The 20353-nt window shown below is 39.3% G+C and overlaps 1 protein-coding gene and 1 long non-coding RNA gene across 2 annotated transcripts; both read right to left on the bottom strand.

Moving 5' to 3' along the window:
* Positions 1 to 7204: 7204 nt before the first annotated feature.
* On the bottom strand, positions 7205 to 9006 carry LOC114545298 (uncharacterized). Its single transcript, XR_003690865.1, has 2 exons — positions 8179 to 9006; positions 7205 to 8055 (listed from the first exon to the last, which is right to left on the bottom strand). It is a non-coding gene; the product is annotated as an uncharacterized LOC114545298 (long non-coding RNA).
* A 2036-nt stretch (positions 9007 to 11042) lies between these two features.
* Positions 11043 to 19416, bottom strand: LOC114574048 (zinc finger protein 665-like). Its single transcript, XM_028606342.1, has 3 exons — positions 19244 to 19416; positions 18404 to 18560; positions 11043 to 12735 (listed from the first exon to the last, which is right to left on the bottom strand). Exons 2-3 carry the CDS (start codon positions 18497 to 18499, stop codon positions 11113 to 11115), a joined length of 1719 nt encoding a protein of 572 aa, XP_028462143.1. The 5' UTR covers positions 18500 to 18560; positions 19244 to 19416; the 3' UTR covers positions 11043 to 11112.
* Positions 19417 to 20353: the final 937 nt, after the last annotated feature.

Below are 20353 nucleotides of genomic sequence, written 5' to 3'. Positions count from 1 at the left end.
GCCTTGAACAGGTTGTATAACACTAAACCCAAACCCAGTTTGAACTCTTAACTATATTTTGGTCAGTGAGCAGAAGCTGCACCATAAACTCTCCCTCTCTCACTGATAAACGCTGCTTATCTTTTCCCTGAAACTCAATGATAAAACCATTTTAACGTCTAAATATTGAGGCAGAGTATTTCAACCCTAACTGGGTGAATTTGTACTGCAGTAACTATTTTAAACACTAGCTGTCAGTATTACATATTGCACCTTTAAATATTTTATATATGCAGCTATATTTGGCTTATAATACTTGCTTCCTGTAAATTGTGTGTGTGTGTGTGTGTGTGTGTGTGTGTGTGTGAGAGAGCCCGTCAGTTGGGTCAGCTGAGGTAAGGCATTTCAAAGTTCATATCTGTCTGAACTCATCAGCTGAGCTGCTCTGCTGCACACAGATAAATCTTCCAACCAGGCACTGCGTTATGGGTGGGCCTGACGGGCCTAGGCCCACCCACATTTCAACAGGCCCACCCAAAACATTTCCTCAAAAAACATTAATTAATTAATATATTATAATTTGGTGAAGAATTATTAAGAATCGGTAAATAATCTCATAATTTGTGCTAAAATAGTCTAAATGTTTAGTTTTCAAAAACAATTTAAAAAAACTGGTAATGTCTATTTTTATGTTTCTGCGCAAGTTCAGCAGACAGTAAGGTTCGGATCGGATGTAGCTTGTAGGTATGCTAGGCTAGGCTAGGCTAGGTTAGCTCCCAGTGATCTGAGAGTGTGAAAATCATTTCCAGTAAAGGACAATGTTGCAACAGTCGTTGTTTCTCAGAGTCATCGCTGCAACCAGGAGATGAAGGAGAGCTGAGATCCACAACGCCGAGCACATCTTTGTCTCGGACACCGCAGGATGCTAACGATGCTAGCGATGCTAGCGCGGCCAGCGCGGCCAGCGCCGGTGCTAATGCCTTTGCCTCTGCCTCGCGAGTGGATGATATAGCCCCTATGGATATAGCCCTGTGGATCGGTCTTCCGTGCATTAGCAACTCAACCAGTGCTAAAGTATCTGGTCACTTCTTCTGCTGAGTTTAATTGTGTAGGACCGCCAGAGGATAACAGTAAGGTATGTGAAGGCTACTCTGCCTGTTTTGTATTATGTCGTTATATGAGATATATGGATTAAAATAATCAATTCATAACCCGCTACAGAGCTGCAGGCGCAGTTCTATTTCTATAACAGCTTGTTACTGTTGTCACGTTGTTTTCCCTCATGGTTTTCTCTTGTTATGGTCAATAATGCTTTAGGCCTATTAATGCGATTTATTTATTTTTGTTAAACATGTTTATAACATGAATCATCACACTAAAGTAAGGAAATAACTTGAGTCTTGTTTTACATGACAGATGACGTTGTCAATGAACACGTTCTGTGGCCGAGTATTGATGGAAACTGTCGGGCAGTGTTGTTGATCTGTATATTGTTGAAAACTTAAAACAGTTAAAAAGAATTGTGAAATACTCGGCCTCATGTTATACGATCAGAACTAAACTATGTTTTGGGGACATATTAGATTCCTGACCACTTTTACAGTCTATAGGCCTGAGGTTAGGAGAGATGCGCTATAGCCCAGCCAGGTATGGTGGTAATGGAGAGTCCAAAGCGCTCTTCTTTTGGGCAGAACCAAGGAGAGCGATCGCGGATAGGTCCGTCCTTTGCACCGAAACTTTTTACAATGCAACAACATATAAATACAGTAGCATCAAGCTATTACAATCTTTATTATGTAAGCACATATAATATACATTATATAATATAACCGTATATTAGCCAGTCATTTGTATTAGGTTAAACAGGGATTTGATAAGGTTTTTAATTTAAGGCCCACCCACAATTGGTCTGGCCCATCCAAAACTGGAATCCTGGCGCCATGCCTGCTCCCAAAGTCCAATCAAATCCTTAATAATAAAAACCTGACCAATGTGTTTTGGGGTAGAGTGCCATTTGGCTGTTTACCGTGACTTTAGTCATCAGTAACCCTCAGCAGAGCAGTCAAACCAGACTTGTCTCTGAGCAGCAGCAGCATGATAATCTCCTCCCTCACTGATAAACACTGCAGGTCCTCTCCCTCTAACATGATAACAGGACCGAGTCATTGGAATTTCATATATTGAGGCTTTTTCAGCTTAAACTCAGACTGTGCTGTTGCTTTAAGAGAGAGACGTGATGTTGTTCTTAATGTAGTTTAAAACTCCCATCCTCCAATAAATCCTTCATCATAAAAACCTAAGCAACGTGTTTTGTGGTAGGACAGTTTACAGTTTTCTCCAACTGCTTACACACGTTTTCAAAAATATGTCTCCTTTTTTTCAAAACTCTACACACAATTCCCAAAACTGCGCACACAAAATGCAAAATGTCTCACATCTTCAAAATGGAACACTGCATTCAAAATGCCATAGACACATCTCAAAATGAAGCATTTGCATCAAATGGCAAACACTTTTTTCATAATAGTAAAGTTTTGGATATACCATGTTGTTGTTTTTTTCTTCTTTTTTTTTTTAGAATCTAATACGTACAACAAATTAGGAATTACAAAGACAAAACAAGCTTCAAACCCCCCACCCACCCCTAACACTCCCCCATGTACAGTATTCATACCACAACCAACCCCACATTCATAGTGTTTTAACAATAAAGCAAACTATAAATAAAAAGAAGCACAAAGCAAACAAAATTAATAACAAAGAGAATAAAAAATTAACATAAATCAATCCTCTAATTCAAGTAAACAGACATTCCATTTCTTTTCATGCTCAGTTATTCTGTTATTTGTTGCTATAATTGTTTCTAGCATATGCTGATAATAAACTCTATTCTTAAAGTGTTTTATACATAAATTTGATATAGTTTTAGCTTTAAAAATAACCATTTTACCTATCAAAATAATCATATTCAAAAAGTGTTTGCATTTACCATCAAATACACATAACAAAATATTCTGAGGTGTGATTCGCAAAACAATATCTATAGACCTTAACCATATCTGTATATTGGCCCAAAATTTAGCCACATGCAGGCAAAAATAAAACAAATGCATCAGGTCTTCCTCCTCATCCCCACAGAACCTACAACAAGGGGCTTTTTCTATCTGCCATTTAAACAGAGACTTTTTTGTTGCAATAATTTTATAAAAGATTTTCAGTTGAAATATTCTGGAATATGAATCAATTGTAGTTCTATAGATTGTTTTAAAGTAATCTCAATCAAAATTGGTTCATTAAATTCGTCTTCCCAAAACAGGCAGGTTCTGTGTGGAAAAAGCGAGTGCCTGTGATATTTAATTTCCAAATATATATTATTTTATTTATCTTTGCACCAGATAACCATTTTAAACATCTTTTTGGTGGGAGACAAACCATTAATTTATTCTTCATACCATTTTGTAATTTTTTTTTCCAAATTTTGTGAATTGCAGAAATAAGCTGGTTAAATTGTAACCGATCGAGAGAAATGCTAAAAAATGTTCTCAAGTTTTCATAAGAAATAACATCTCCAGATAAGTCTAAAAGGTCATTGACAAAAATTAACCCATTTTTAACACATTCCTCCCACAACAATGGCTTGTCTCCAACCATAATGTTCATCCATAGCAACTGTGTCTGAATCTGAATACCATGTTGTTCTAAATCTAAAGCTCTTTTGTCTTTCATAGGCTTATATCTACATTTACAATGTTGTAGAGAGAAAGTCATCTGCTGAGAGAGGATGAAAAGTGCACTGTAAAAAACAATGTAATGTTACAGTAAAACAGAAAATAGTTATTGGGGGATTGTATGCACTTTGTGCAAAACAAAGTCCTGTTGATTTATAATGCTGAAATAGTCATTAGATAGTTGCATGCCTGTTCTTATTTCTGAAGGTTTGAAGTATGGACGCCACTGTAAAGCTACTCAAGATGGGCTTCTCTCATTGGTCAATCTGTGGTTGATCACATGATGAATAAGTGTGGCCCTGATCTCATCAGAGATGGCTCTCCTTCTTTCTCTCCTCCTCCTCATTGTTGTCCCCTGCCTCTCCCTCCTCCTTCCCTTGCTCTCTGTCTATTGTTGGCATCCATTGTTCAAAACAGGTGATCCGACCTTTGACCTATGTAGAGTTCTGAAGTGTTCTCCCCTAACATCCCATAATACACGCCATGGTTTGGATAAAGGTTCTTTGACGTACACAGAATTTTATTGGAACATAGTTCTCATCTTTAGGAACATGTATAAAAAGACAGGAAGTCGATCATCTTGGATTTTTTTTTACAAATTTTTATTCTGCAAACACATTTAAGGACTTTATTGTGCACAAAAACTCTCAAAACTTTGCAGCCTTTAACAGTGTTTCCCACAGGTGGGGGTGGGTGGAGCAGGATGTGAAGGCGCGGTGCATGATGGCTGGGTTCAGTAATAAACTAGTCAAACCAAGGTGAAAACAATGACTACATAACATCAGATAATTTAGAAAAAATATCTGTTTACATATTAAACAAATTAGACTAAACAATGATACAGATAGAAATGAAAATAATGCAACACTATGCAGCACAAGACACAATTTCAAGGTAGTTATTAGGGCGACATGATATGAGGAAAATATGAGGCGATATGCCCCATCATTGTTGAATATCGCGATAATGATATTATTTGCAATAAATAAACATGTTAATATGTACTCAGTTCTGGCTTTCTGCTGCTAAAATACAACAAATTGCTCATTGAATTTAAAACAAATACAAAGAAAGTGTAGCCATGTGCTTTGTCAATTATGTCTTCAAATTTTTTTACCAAATGTAAATGGTTCGGCAGATATAATACCCATAATACTTTACTATACTCCATACAGAACATTACATGTTATTATTAATCTCAACTCCTTCTATCTCCTAAATCACATAAGACTAGTATGAAGGTAAATATGGTGCAAAAGGTGAGAGCTTGTAGAATACAATGTAAGAACTTGCAGAACAAAAAATCTGAACTTGTATGTTAAAATTTTCACTTGTAAAAAATATTCACACACCTGTATTCTGAATGTGAAGTTGCTGAAAAAAATATTCACAAATGTGTAGATTGGTATTTGCATGAACACAATGACAGCTGTGTATTTTTGTTTGTACTCCGGTTCATTTTCCATCACAACCACAACTCAGTGATTACAACCTCTGGACTCTGTCACTGCAACTTCACATATGTTCTCTCTGCATCACAAAGTGGCCAATCTGCGCCTCCACTTTTGCAACAAGCAAAAGCAGGGTTTCTATCGCCAGATGAGGGACAACTCTGTCCGGCTTATTTAGCTATGTAGCATGGAAGCTTGGTGGAATAGCAAGCTAGCATTAGCTAACTAACCAGCCAGCCTCCTTCTAAATAAATACCTTTATTATTTTCCCTTGTGGATGCAAGTCTTGGCTGGGATGCAGAACTTGGCACATGTTACCCGCTGGTGAGGGTCCGTCTGCGGCTGCAGGACCTGGAGCTCACCGCCAGTGTTTCAGTCTGACTGTTAAAAAGTGTTTAGATAATTAAAAGGTATTTATTTAGAAGCAGGCTGGTTGGTTAGAGGTTGTAATCACTGAGTTGTGGTTGTGATGGAAAATGAACCGGAGTACAAACAAAAATACAAGAGTAAATGTTGCATTAAGTTTGCAGCTGTCATTTTGTTCATGCAAATACCAATCTACACATTTGTGAATATTTTTTTGGCAACTTCACATTCAGAATACAGGTGTGTGAATATTTTTTACAAGTGAAAATTTCAATTTACAAGTTCAGATTTCTTTTTACAAGCTCTCATGTTTTTTTTCTTTGTGTGACTTCAAATTCAGAATATATGTGTGTGAATATTTTTTATAAGTGTCAGAATCAGACATAAAGATGAACACAGAGAGATCTACATACACATTTAACTATTAGGAACCAAATATAGCTGCATATCTAATAAATATAGAATATAACAATGACCAACAAACAGGTCAAAGGCTTTCTGTTACTTAATGAGGGTAGAAATAGTGGGACGGTGCAGAGAGAGAAGAGTTCATAAAGTAGACTGAGGTCAGTCAGTGCTCTCTCTCTCTCTCTCTGTGTGTGTGTGTGTGTGATCAGTAAAGATGGCTGCTGCTTCCTCTGCTGCCCTAACTCAACTCTTACCTATCTGCCTCATCTCATTTCTAGTCCCAGTCTGTCTTCAAACTGCAGAAGGACTTGGAGTGAAAGCAGCGTTCTGCTTCCTGTGCATCGTTCCACCCAGTAGTTCCCAGTCAGGACCTGGATCTTGTGATCTCATTAAGTTACAGGAGGAAACGCTGCTCTGGTGATCAGTGAGGAGGAGGAGTTCTTTGTTACCACTTCAATCAGGAAGTAAGCACTATGATGTCTCTTGTTATTCTATATATTTTTTCTGCAATTGTCTTTTTCAATTGTCTGTTTTTTGTGAGCATATTTTTGTTCAGTCCAATGTAAATATATCTGCTGTGCATATGTTGCAGTGACTTTTTTGGTGAAAAATAAGAAAATAAAAATGATTCAATAGCATGTGTGTGTATCTGTAAATATTTCTGTGAACAATCTGAAGAACTATTTTCGTATTATGGCAAAGCATACTAAAGAGGAGAGAGCTTTTCATGATGACCAACAGTGTGTAGTTGGTTAGACAAACATCTGGTAATATGAAGTGTGTGCCGTTTGGTGCAAAAGTTAGATTTTGATAATGCTAGATGTAGTTTTGGTTGCAGTACTTCATTTTGCAGGATATATATATGAGGTATTTTGCAATTTAGTGTATGGTTTTGTGAATTGAGTTAAGTATTTTGATAAAAAACCAGCCTAGTTTGCAATATTGTGTTTTAGCAATTGGAAATAAACTGTAATAAAACCGTAGAAAGAGCGCGGCCACACCGCTGTGAAAGCTGCCCCAACATCATTTATCAGAGTCTGGTTGTCACAATATCATCACCAGATTATCCCATGTCTCACATGACTCTATCACTGGAATAAATCAATGGTACTACCCCTCTCTGATGATGCATGTTGTCAGACACTTAGAATAATAATCTGAGTCTGTCAGTGGCAACAACACAACTTTTAGTGGATGGAAACTTTATCTTTTAATCAGGAGTTTAAATACAGACACAACAGGAAGAATAAATCCATCAAATCAAGTCAAATCTGTGTGTGGCCTTGTTTTATTTCATTTAATGGCATTAAATTGTTCCACATTCCAAAACAATTAAAACAATCGAATCATTGACGTTATTCTACAAGTCAGATTAATAAATCAGCTGTTTGCTTTCTATTTTCTGACTTTGTATTACAACATCAGTGTCTTTGCTTTCAGTCTGAACAGACCTCAACAGATTTAAAACCACATTCAGTCACAGAAAATACAGACCGTGAAAATAAATTGTAAAATATAGATCATTAAATGAAAAGTCCACAAAGGACAAAATACGTTTAACTACCAAACAATAACAAGAGACCATAACACTTAAATAATATATCCTGTTCGAGAGGCTCCAGAAGGGGGTCAATGAGAAACTGAGGGAAAACCAGGCTGACTTCAGGAACAACAGATCCTGTGGAGACCAAATTGCCACCCTCAGAATTATTATTGAACAGTTCATCGTATGGAACTTGCCTGTCTATGTGAATTTCATAGATTTTGAAAAAGCCTTTGACAGTGTGGATAGGGAAAGGCTGTGGAAACTGATGGCTCATTATGGGATCCCAGCAAAGATCATCAACATCATAAGGAGCACCTACCAAGGGACGAGATGTCAAGTTCTCTATGAAGGATGTATATCGGAGGCATTTGAGGTCCTGACTGGTGTGCGGCAAGGGTGCCTACTCTCACCCTCTCTTTTCCTCCTCTGCATAGACTGGGTGATGAAAGAAACAACCAACAATAGACGAACCGGCAAGTAATGGAGCTTGACCGAGCAGCTAGAAGACCTTGAGTTCACTGATGATCTGGCACTACTGGCTCACACACACCAACAGATGCAGGAAAAATCTGGAAAACTGAAGGAAACAGCTGCTCTGCTCGGTCTCAAAATAAACTCATTAAAAACTAAAGTATTGCGTATCAACACACCCATAACCATGGATCAAAATGCACTAGAGGATGTAAACAGCTTCACATACCTTGGTAGCATCATTTCAGGGGAAGGTGGCACGGAGGACGACGTCCTTGCCAGGATCGGAAAAGCAAGGACAACATTCAACATGCTAAACAATTAGAAGGCAAAAAACTTGTCACTCAAGACCAAACTGCAAATCTTCAACTCAAACATAAAGACCACTCTACTTTATGGCTCAAAAACCCGGAGAATTACCACCAACATACTCAATAAGCTGCAGACCTTCACCAACCGGTGCCTCAGACGCCTCCTAGGAATATACTGGCCCAACACCATCTCTAACACCAACCTGTGGGAACTCACCAAAAAAGACCCAATAGAAATGCAAATCCAGAGGAGGAAATGGAAGTGGATAGGGCACACACTCAGGAGAAAGAAAGAAATCACTAAACAAGCGCTGACATGGAAGCCACAGGGCAGGAGGAAGAGAGGCAGACCGAGAACCACCTGGAGCAGAACCACAGAACAGGAGCTGAAGAAGGGCTGACGTGGCAACATCTGGAGCGGAGGGCCCAAGACCGGAGAGGATGGAAAAGCTTCGTCAATGGCCTATGTTCCTATGGGAATCTAAAGGCCTAAGTAAGAAGTAAGTAGTATAACATTTTAAATGGCTGACTTCTGTTGCCGGAGCTAATGAAAGCAAATTTTAAATATGTCTGAAATTATGAGACAAAACGTGTTTTGAATTTCAGAGCAACTATGTCCAAATTGAGACATTCCGTGCATTAAGGGGCGCTATGGAGCCCCTAAACATGCATGGTCATAATTGTCATTTAGTCTTTGCAGGCCCACAGCTTTTGATTTGTGCGCCAACTTTGGTACGTTTTTGAGTATATATATATATATATATATATATATATATATATATATATATATATATATATATATATATATATATATATATAAGGTGTCAAAAATACAATCAAAGGCTAAAATTAATAATGGGGTGCTATAGAACCACCATGCGATGGTTGAGCCAAAATGCGAAGTAGTTCCTACCAAATTTCGTGAATGCTAAAGAATCTTCTACTATCTATCTATCCTTCTTTCACATTCAAGCCAGCAATGCAGTGTAGTTGCAGCTTTTCTGCACCTAACATTCAATAATGAGTGCAACAGGACATGTATAGTACAGAACAGTAGGCTATGTTTAGGAACCCCAAAAATATGGATTAAACACTTTAAAAAATGAACAAGAATTTACTTTAGATAGCCCTAGTCTTATGTGATTTAACAGGACGTAGAAGGAAACAGTGTTGAGATTAATAATAACATGTAATTTTCTGTATGGAGTATAGTATAGTATTATGGGAATTTTATCTGCTGAACCGTTAACATTTGGCAAAAAAATGTAATTGACAAAGCACACCATGGCTACGCTTTCCTTTCATTTGTTTTGAATTCAACGAGCAATTTCTTGTATTTTAGCTAAATACTAAGCAGCAGAAAGGCAGAACTGAGTACATTTTAATGTTTATCACAATATAATTATTGTGATATTCAACAACGTTAGGGCATATTTTCCTCATATCATGCCGCCCTAATAACTACCCTGAAATTGTGTCTTTTGCTGCATAGTGTTGCAATATTTTAATTTCTATCTGTATCATCTTTTAGTCTAATTTGTTTAACATGTAAATAGATATTTTTCAAAATTATCTGATGATATGTAGTCATTGTTTTCATTTGTGAACCTTTTCGTCAAAAAACTTTATCCAAACCATGGTGTGTATTAGGGGACATTAAGGCAGACCACTGCAGAACTTTTCAATTTTCACCAGGTCTGACATGTGACAATTTAAGGTATCTATCTATCTATCTATCTATCTATCTATCTATCTATCTATCATTGACATTCAAGCCAGCAATGCATTGTAGCATCAGACGTTTAGCATTCAAGATTAACACTGCAATTTTTTCAGATCTCTAGTTTCCTTTACTTATTCATTTAACACAAATAAGTAGGGGTGTAACGATACACATATTGGTATTGAACCGTTCGGTATAAGGCTTTCGATTAGGTAAAACCGAACAATTTGTTGGACTAATCCTGTTTGCTTTTGAAAATAAAGAGCTTAAAATGTGTGAAATACAATGTCTCAGTGCCGCTGCACTCAACAAGGCAACCCAAACGACGTAACAGGCAACATGCTGTCTGCCCCTCCCACCCCCAATGAAAAACACTACTCCAGTCAGGCAGGCAGGCTATGCTGAACTAGCTTGTTGCAATATGGCTAGTAACGTTAATGCGACTATTACCAGACCAGATTTAGAAGATCCTCTAATAACTAACAAGTCTGGCATTTGGAACCATTCTGGTTTCTCTGTAAGTTATGAAAGTTATGAGGATGATGGCAAGAGAGTGGTGGATAAAATCAACGGTATGTAACATCTGCTACATGAGAATAGGCTACACCAGTGGGAATACTACAAACAAGTCAACTCATTTACGCCGACATCACCTCAGTGTGTCAATAACTGGAACTAGATGAAAACATGAAGAACTATCCCCACAGCATTTAGGCAACAATTTCAAACTGATTCCAACAGGGCAAAAGACATCACTGCAGCAATTGGTACATTTATAGCTGCGATATGAGACCCTACTCCGTAGTGGAAAACACAGGTTTTATGAACATGGTTAAAGTAATTGTGTCCTGTTACACTATTCCATCACAAGCCCATTTCAGCCAGACTGTAATTCCTGCGTTGTACAAAATCAAAAGCCCAAATAGAGAACCAATTGTCCGAAACACAAGCTGTTGCTCTGACAGCAGATGGCTGGACGAATGGAAAAATTATTCTCATTAAAACACAGCATCATGAGAAACAGCATTTCACCCAACAGGACTAACCCTTCAAAGGAAAGAACGTAATATGTAGTCGTAGCCACAATAACATACACGCAGGGGGAAACAGCTTGGCTCTGAAAACATGTTCACGAGGCAGTGTGAATGCGCTGGTGTTTTTTAAGGTTACCACTCTCAGAAAAAGTTTTGCCACATTGTTCACACCAGTACGGCTTCTCTCCAGTGTGAATGCGTTGATGTGTTTTTAGGTGACTCAGTCGTGTGAAAGGTGCCTCACATTGATCACAGCTGTAATACTTCTCTCCAGTGTGAATGCGTTGATGGTTTTTTAGGTAACTCGGTCGTGCGAAAGCTGCCTCACATTGATCACAGCCATACGGCTTCTCTCCAGTGTGAATGCGCTGGTGTTTTTTAAAGTTACAACTCTCAGAAAAAGTTTTCCCACATTGATCACACCAGTACGGTTTTTCTCCAGTGTGAGTGCGTTGATGTATTTTTAGGTGGCTATGTTGTGCGAAAGCAGCCCCACATTGATCACATCTGTACGGCTTCTCTCCAGTGTGAATGCGTTGATGGTTTTTTAGGTGACTCTGTTGTGCGAAAGCTACCCCACATTGATCACAGCTGTACAGCTTCTCTCCAGTGTGAATGCGATGATGTCTATTTAAGTGACTCTGTTGTGTAAAAGCTGCCCCACATTGATCACATCTGTACGGCTTCTCTCCAGTGTGAATGCGTCGATGTATTTTTAGGGTACTGTGTATTGTGAAAGCTGACCCACATTGATCACATCTATACGGCTTCTCTCCAGTGTGAATGCGTTGATGGCTTTTTAGGTTACTCTGTTGCGTGAAAGCTGCCTCACATTGATCACAGCTGTACAACTTCTCTCCAGTGTGAATACGTTGATGTCTATTTAGGTGACTCTGTTGCGTGAAAGCTGCCTCACATTGAATACAGCTGTACAGCTTCTCTTCAGTGTGACGGCGTTGATGTCTCTTTAAGTGGTTCTGACGTGTGAAAGCTGCCCCACACTGATCACAGAGGTAAGGCTTCTCTCCAGTGTGAATACGTTGATGTCTATGTAGGTGATGCTGTTGCGTGAAAGCTGCCTCACATTGATCACAGTTGTACAGCTTCTCTCCAGTGTGAATATATCGATGTATTTTTAGGGTACTCTGTAGTGTGAAAGCTGACCCACATTGATCACATCTGTACGGCTTCTCTCCAGTGTGAATGCGTTGATGTATTTTTAGGGTACTGTGTATTGTGAAAGCTGACCCACATTGATCACATCTGTACGGCTTCTCTCCAGTGTGAATGCGTTGATGTATTTTTAGGGTACTCTGTCGTGTGAAAGCTGACCCACATTGATCACATCTGTACGGCTTCTCTCCAGTGTGAATGCGTTGATGTATTTTTAGGGTACTCTGTCGTGCGAAAGCTGACTCACATTGATCACATCTGTACGGCTTCTCTCCAGTGTGAATGCGTTGATGTATTTTTAGGGTATTGTGTATTGTGAAAGCTGACCCACATTGATCACAGCTGTACGGCTTCTCTCCAGTGTGAATGCGTTGATGTCTTTTTAGGGTACTCTGTCGTGTGAAAGCTGACTCACATTGATCACAGCTGTAACGCTTCTCTCCAGTGTGAACTCTCTGATGAATCTTTAAATAGTTTGATATTGTGAAGGATTTGTCACATTGCTGAGAGTGGTGACATTTGGGTCCCTCTCCTCCTCTTCTTTTCTATAGCAAAAGATAAACAGAGAGAGAGAGTAAGTGAACAACTTTCTTTAAACCCTGGACTTGCTCTTGCTCACAATTTTGACTCTCCATACAATAATTTATCGTTCACCATTGCGGATGATCACAGTGAGGTGGAGCAGCAGTGCAAGCAGCAGGACCATAGTCAACAACAGGTGCACAGCCCAGAATGTGAGCGTCATGCAGAGACACCCTGCAGCAACCCCATAAGACAAGCAAGGGAGAGACCAACCAGACAAGCCAAAGTGAAATGGCCATAATACATCAAAAAAGCCACCTGGGAAAGCTTTGACCAAGATCTGCACACCATCCTTGAGAATTCACCACGAGGCAGCACAATCACCAAGCTAAACCTATTTGGCAGCATTGTTTATGGGGAGGGCAAATAGAGGTTTGGGGAGGTAATCCAGAGGAAGAAAATCCTTAGGGAGGTGGGAAGGCGTGAGTAAGAGATTCACAAGCTTGTGAACGAGAGGAGGCTGCTTAGGAGGTCCTGTCGAAAAGCAGATGAGAACGAAAAGGAGGGTCTGAAAGTGCTCTGTGACCAGATCAGAAGCTGGCTTGCAACACTGAGAAGGGCAGAGTGGATCCGGAAGTGAAGAAGCAAGAAAGAGAAGGAGCAAATGAGTTTCTTTCGGGATCCTTTGAGATATGCCCGATGCCTATTGGAAGATAAGAGCAGGAGGCTGGAAGCCATCGAGGAGGAGCTTGAGGAACACATCAAGAACCAGCTAACCGACCAAGAAAAGAACATCACGCTTGGGTCGCCAGGGCATGAGTCAGCCCTCGAATTTGACACGACACCACCCAAAAAGGACTGAAGTCAAGATAGTGGTAGACAGGGCAAGGTCTGCCTCTGCACCAGGTCCCAATGGCATGCCCTACAAGGTTTATAAGAACTGCCCCATGGTGCTGAAGCTACTTTGGAGGCTGATAAAAGTAGCATGGAAGACCCAGAACATCCCGTCAGAATGGAGCCGAGCAGTGACAACCTTCATCCCAAAAGAACAGAATTCCTGCAATATCAACCAGTTTAGAGGCAATGTACTTCTAAACGTGAAAGGGCCAAGCATTTAACCAACTACCTCCTGAACAACTGTTACCAGTTGCCAGAAGGCAGGCATCCCAGGGTTCCCAGGTCGTGTGGAACAATCAGCCATGATCTGGGAGCAGATTCGGACAGCCAAGCGGGAAAAATAAGACCTCTATGTAGTTTGGTCGGACCTGGAGAATTCCATTCCCCATCAGCTAATCACCTTTGCCCTGGAATTCTTTCACATACAGTACAGGCCAAAAGTTTGGACACACCTTCTCATTCAAATGCGTTTCCTTTTATTTTCATGACTATTTGTAGATTCTCACTGAAGGCATCAAAACTATGAATGAACACATATGGAATTATGTACTTAACAAAAAAGTGTGAAATAACTGAAAACTTATATTTTAGATTCTTCAAAGTAGCCACCTTTTGCTTTTTTATTAATAAGGGAAACAATTCCACTAATTAACCCTGACAAGGCACACCCGTGAAGTGAAAACCATTTCAGGTGACTACCTCATGAAGCTCATTGAGAGAACACCAAGGGTTTGCAGAGTTATCAAAAAAAGCAAAGGGTGGCTACTTTGAAGAATCTAAAATATAAGACATGTTTTCAGGTATTTCACACTTTTTTATTAAGTACATAATTCCATATGTGTTCATTCATAGTTTTGATGCCTTCAGTGAGAATCTCCAATGTAAATAGTCATGGAAAAAAAAGAAACACATTGAATGAGAAGGTGTGTCCAAACTTTTGGCCTGTACCGTACCACCCAGCATTCGGAACCTCATTTCAACCTTTTTGCTACACAACACAGGATGCAACAACAGGCTGGCACCACTTGGAGAAAGGCATTGCAATGGGTTGCTCAGTCTCTCACAACCTCTTCACAGCAGTCTTTGAAATCCTTATCATCGGTGGGAAACAGATGGTCTGAGAGGTGGGAGGACATTCAGGACTGCCAGCCCTGCAGAGTTACACGGATGATGTAACCACCCTTCTTCAAACAGCAGCCTGTACCAACCGGCTAATGAAGAGGTTTTAAAGAACTCCTTAGTTGGGCCATGATGAGGATAAAACCTTCTAAGTCCCTGAGTCTCTCTATATGCAAAGGAGCCAGAAATTATCACATCTCTTTCATAGTGAACAGTGAGAAGATCCCAACACTGGCAGAACAACCCGTCCGGAGCCTTGGGAAACTGTATATGGCCGACTTTTCAGATAAGCACATGGCTAATACAGTAATGTTACAACTCACCAAAGGTCTGACACAGATTGACAAGAGTCATCTTCCAGGTAAAGTCAAGATCTGGTTCTACCAAATTCACCTTATATAGGCGGCTAATGTGGCCTCTCAAGATGTGTGAGATAACCACCTCCACTTTGCAGAAGATGGACTCAAAAGCCAACAACTACATCAGGAAGTGGCTGGGCTTACCCTGGAGCCTCTCCAGCGTTGGCCTGTTTGGGAGGAATGCACTTCAACTGCCACTGAAGTCAATCCTGTTGGGCTACAGCCAGGAGAAGGCCAGGCTTGTCCTAGTGCTGAATGACTCGTCGGACCCATCTGTGCAGAACACTAAAGCCCCACTCCAAACCGGTCGCAAGTGGAGGGAAGAACTAGCAGTCGACCAGGCTATCAGCAAGCTGAAACACCAAGAGATTGTTGTCAGGACAGTCAAGGAGAACTGGCCTGGGGTGGGGGACTACTACTAATCATTTACACACATTAACAGTTGTACAGTGGCTTGAAAAAGTATTCATACCTCTTGAACTTTTCCACATTTTGTCACATTGCAACCACAAATGTAAACGTATTTCATTGGGATTTTATGTGATAGACCAACACTAAGTGGCGCATAATTGTGAAGTGGAAGGAAAATTATACATGTTTTTCAAAAAAAATTTACAAATAAAAAACTGAAAAGTGTGGAGTGTAAAAGTATTCAGCCCCCTTTACTCTGATAGCCCTAAATAAAATCCAGTGCAACCAATTGCCTTCAGAAGTCCCCTAATTAGTAAATAGAATCCACCTGTGAGTAATCTAATCTCAGTATAAATACAGCGGTTCTGTGAAGGCCTCAGAGGTTAGTTAGAGTGAACATTAGTAAACAAACAGCACCATGAAGCCCAAGGAATATACCAGACAGGTCAGGGATAAAGTTGTGGAGAAGTTTAAAGCAGGGTAAAGTTATAAAAAAATATCCAAAGCTTTGAACATCTCATGGAGCCCTGTTCAATCCATCATTCGAAAATGGAAAGAGTATGGCACAACTGCAAACCTACCAAGACATGGCCGTCCACCTAAACTGACAAGCCGGGCAAGAAGAGCATTGATCAGAGAAGCAGCCAAGAGATGGGAGAGTCTGTCCACAGGACAACTATTAGTCATGCACTCCACAAATCGGGACTTTATGGAAAAGTGGCAAGAAGAAAGCTATTGTTGAAACAATGCCATAAGAAGACCCGTTTGCAGTTTGCCACAAACCATGTGGGGGACACAGCAAACATGTGGAGGAAGGTGCTCTGGTTTTTGGCCTAAATGCAAAACGCTATGTGTGGCAGAAAACTAACACTGCACATCACCCAGAACACACCATTCCCACCGTGAAACATGGTGGTGGCAGCATCATGCTGTGGGGATGCTTTTCTTCAACAGGGACAGGGAAACTGGTCAGAGTTGATGGGAAGATGGATGGAGCCAATACTGGGCAATCTTAGAAGAAAACCTGTTACAGTCTGCAAAATACTTGAGACTGGGGTGGCGGTTCAACTTCCAGCAGGACAACAACCCTAAACATACAGCCAAAGCTGCAATGGAAGGGTTTAGATCAAAGCATATTCATGTGTTAGAATGGCCCAGTCAAAGTCCAGACCTAAATCCAATTGAGAATCTCTGGCAAGACTTAAAACTTGCTGTTCACAGACGCTTTCCATCCAATCTGACTGAGCTTGAGCTATTTTGCAAACAAGAATGGACAAAAATGTCAGTCTCTAGATGTGCAAAACTGACAGAGACTTGCAGCTGTAATTGCAGCAAAAGGTGGTTGTACAAAGTATTGAATCAGGGGGGCTGAATACTTTTGCACTTCACACTTTTCAGTTTTTTTATTTGTAAAAAAAATTTGAAAACCATGTATAATTTACCTTCCACTTCACAATTACGCGCCACTTAGTTTTGGTCTATCACATAAAATCCCAATGAAATACATTTACGTAACGTGACAAAATGTGGAAAAGTTCAAGGGGTATGAATACTTTTTCAAACTACTGTAGCTAGGGCTGCACAATATATTAGAGCCTGACAGATACATCGGCGGGCCGATATTATCACATTATTAGGCATTTTCCAAACTATCGGCATCGGCATTTATAATGACCGATAAATTAATATTTAAAAAATTAAATTAAAACGGACGAAACACCCTTCAACCATGTTATGAGACTTGGCGTTGCATAGTTTGTCCACCAGAGGGCGCTCTACAACGTCCCTGTTAGTAACACTCTTCGATTTGTTTTTGTTCAAAGGACTTTAAGTTTCATATCTTAAGTTTGTATTTTTATACAATTTATTTATCAGAACTTTAATATATTTTGATTTTCTGTTGAGACAATAAAACAAACAAGTTTATTTTTAAACTGCATTATCATTATTTTAGTGAGGACTCATTAATAACTACAAATGACTAATGTTAGGGAAATCTGTTTATGTTTTGTTACACGTTTATGGATTATTTTTTTTATGTATATCGGCCGATATATCGGAATATAATATTTGTATCAATATTGGCCTTAAAAATCCTTTATTGGGCTGGCTCGTGTTAACTTGAAATAGGTAATCCTTGTGGTACATTCAAAGTTATTGTAAAATACCCTTTTCTCATCCGTTCTTGTCGTTTAAGAGCAATTTACTGGTGAAAGTTATTATTGTTATGTTATTATTAAATTTTTAATAAATCATTTAATATCCTCCCTTTTTTGTGCTGATCCGAAAAATTTATCCAATCTGTGACTCAAAACTGTGATCCTAACCGAACCGTGAGTTTGGGGATCCATTGCACCCCTAATATTTTGCCTGTATGTATATGCATATTTGTTAGAAATATTATGATTTGCATTCTATTATCTTCATTAATATTGAAACTGTTTGCATATTATACTGCTTGCTCTTCCACAAGATAATATGGAGCCACTGTCTATCTTGTCTGGAGCCTGAGGACAGAACATGCGTCTCTCTAACCAGATAAGGGAGACGTCATCGACTCTGATGTGATGGAGGAGACAACATCTAAACTGGCCAGATAACAACTGACGACATTAAACTTTGTATTGTGATTATGTTTCACTGATAAATATGCCAAACTAGGGTGCTGACCATTAGTCACTTTCTGTACTTGTGATGTGAGTACTGTAAACTGATTCTACTTGCAAGTAAAACTAACTTTATAATATCTTCAGTGGTCTCTGTCTATTCTAACTATTGCAATGTGGAGAGTCATTTATATATAAATCCTAAAAGACATTTGTGAAACCCTCTGTGTGTATTCATTAATATTGAGATTAGATTTCTGTGACTCTTCAGTCTGGAGTAACCTCTTTCCTTCACTCACCTCCTTCTTCTTCCTCTTGCTCCCTCGCTCCTCTGAGTCTCCCGAGGCCTCATTGACAACTTTCCTCTTGCCCTCCTTCTCCTTGTGTTTCTGCATGTACTTGTCGATAAGGTCGGAGCAGTCCAGGTTGTCTTGAGGCTCCCATGTGTTATCTTCACTGGAAAGGTGAGTGCAGACAGAAGAAAATCTCCTCAGGCTTTGTTTTTAGGCAATAAATTCTCACTCTATTTGCTAATTCATATTATTCCTTTTTTCTATTGCCATATTGTAAGGTTATTTGCGGGTCTGCAACTTATACAGTACAGGCCAAAAGTTTGGACACACCTTCTCATTCAATGTGTTTCTTTATTTTCATGACTATTTACATTGTAGATTCTCACTGAAGGCATCAAAACTATGAATGAACACATATGGAATTATGTACTTAACAAAAAAGTGTGAAATAACTGAAAACATGTCTTATATTTTAGATTCTTCAAAGTAGCCACCTTTTGCTTTTTTTGATAACTCTGCAAACCCTTGGTGTTCTCTCAATGAGCTTCATGAGGTAGTCACCTGAAATGGTTTTACCTTCACAGGTGTGCCTTGTCAGGGTTAATTAGTGGAATTGTTTCCCTTATTAATAAAAAAGCAAAAGGTGGCTACTTTGAAGACGCGTTAATATATATTATTAATTATATTATTATTATTAATTGTTAATATATATATATATATATATATATATATATATATATATATATATATATATATACACACACACACACACATGCATATATACATACAGTCTGGCAGTCAGACAGACAGAGACATATACACACACATATATATACTCATACTTACTCTGAGAACCCCTTAAATTTCAGCAGAAACTCTACTCTTCCCTTCACCACTCTGCGGTCCAAAACCTTCTCCACCTCATACTCCTCCTCTTCCTCCTTCACTGCTGCTGCTTTAGCTGCAGGCTGCTCCTCCTCCTCTGCCTTCTTGCCCTTCTTTCCTGCTACAGTTGCCAGCTTGACCTCTTCTGAGGGCTCCTTTGGTAGACCCAAGGGGGAAACATGCAGAGATAATGATACAAGGGTTAGAAGAACTAATGGGAGGTGGGAGTGAATTATAGTTGACCATGTTTTACGATATTAAAATGTTCTGTTTGAATGGAGAAAATGCAAGAGCTGATGAGGTGACCAATCCATAGGACTTCAGAGTGTGAAGTAGCTCCTGCAAACTGAACTGAAATACTGAACTGAAAACTGAAAAAACTACAAAAATGGAAGCCACAAAAGTCATTAACTGGAGCTACAAGCTACATGCACAGTAGACTCAATCAACGACAATTCATTTACCAGAAAATTACCACATGTTCCTCGCCTTGCAAAACAGGACGCAACAACAAACTTTGAGCTAAAATGGCAAGTTTTGAAAAACCTTTTGATTGTGCACAAGGCAGGCCTTATTATATGGGATTCTCATAGATTTCCTCCCATCTGTTAAGTTACCGCTAACGTAGACAAAACTTCCTGTTATCTATGATACGCTTTAAAGCCTCCAACTAACTAAACGGCCGGGTGCTTTTATTGTGAAAACCCCGGACCGGATCCTATGTTCCGTTCAAGCTAGCAAAGCCTTGATAGCGGTACAGATAACTATATTTAACACCACTTACTTCTTATTTTACTCAACCACAAAGTACCGATCAATCCTAACAACAAGTAGTAAAAGTATAAACATGTTTAAACACGATGTACTGAGTCGGGTGAGCCGAAAGGCGATAAACTAGCATGTATGAATGTAGATATAATTAGCACAAAGGTCACATAGAAATAAGAAATAACAGCTGCTTTAACAAAGAAATTCAATATCAAATCTTCCCTTGATGAGTGACCTGTATCCAGGCTATGAATAGGTGCCATTGAATCTGTACATATTAAAGCTCTCAATCTTCAAGTATAC

This window comes from Perca flavescens, chromosome 19 (genome assembly GCF_004354835.1).
Source record: "Perca flavescens isolate YP-PL-M2 chromosome 19, PFLA_1.0, whole genome shotgun sequence".
Lineage (NCBI taxonomy): Eukaryota > Metazoa > Chordata > Actinopteri > Perciformes > Percidae > Perca > Perca flavescens.
This window is presented reverse-complemented; position numbering and strand designations above follow the sequence as displayed.

Coding starts and splice junctions, on each gene's coding strand:
- LOC114574048 (XM_028606342.1), bottom strand. CDS start 18,499: ATGCAGAAACACAAGGAGAAGGAGGGCAAGAGGAAAGTTGTCAATGAG. Junction 12,736..18,403: donor GCAAGAGGAAGAAGAAGGAG/GTGAGTGAAGGA, acceptor CTTTTGCTATAG/AAAAGAAGAGGAGGAGAGGG.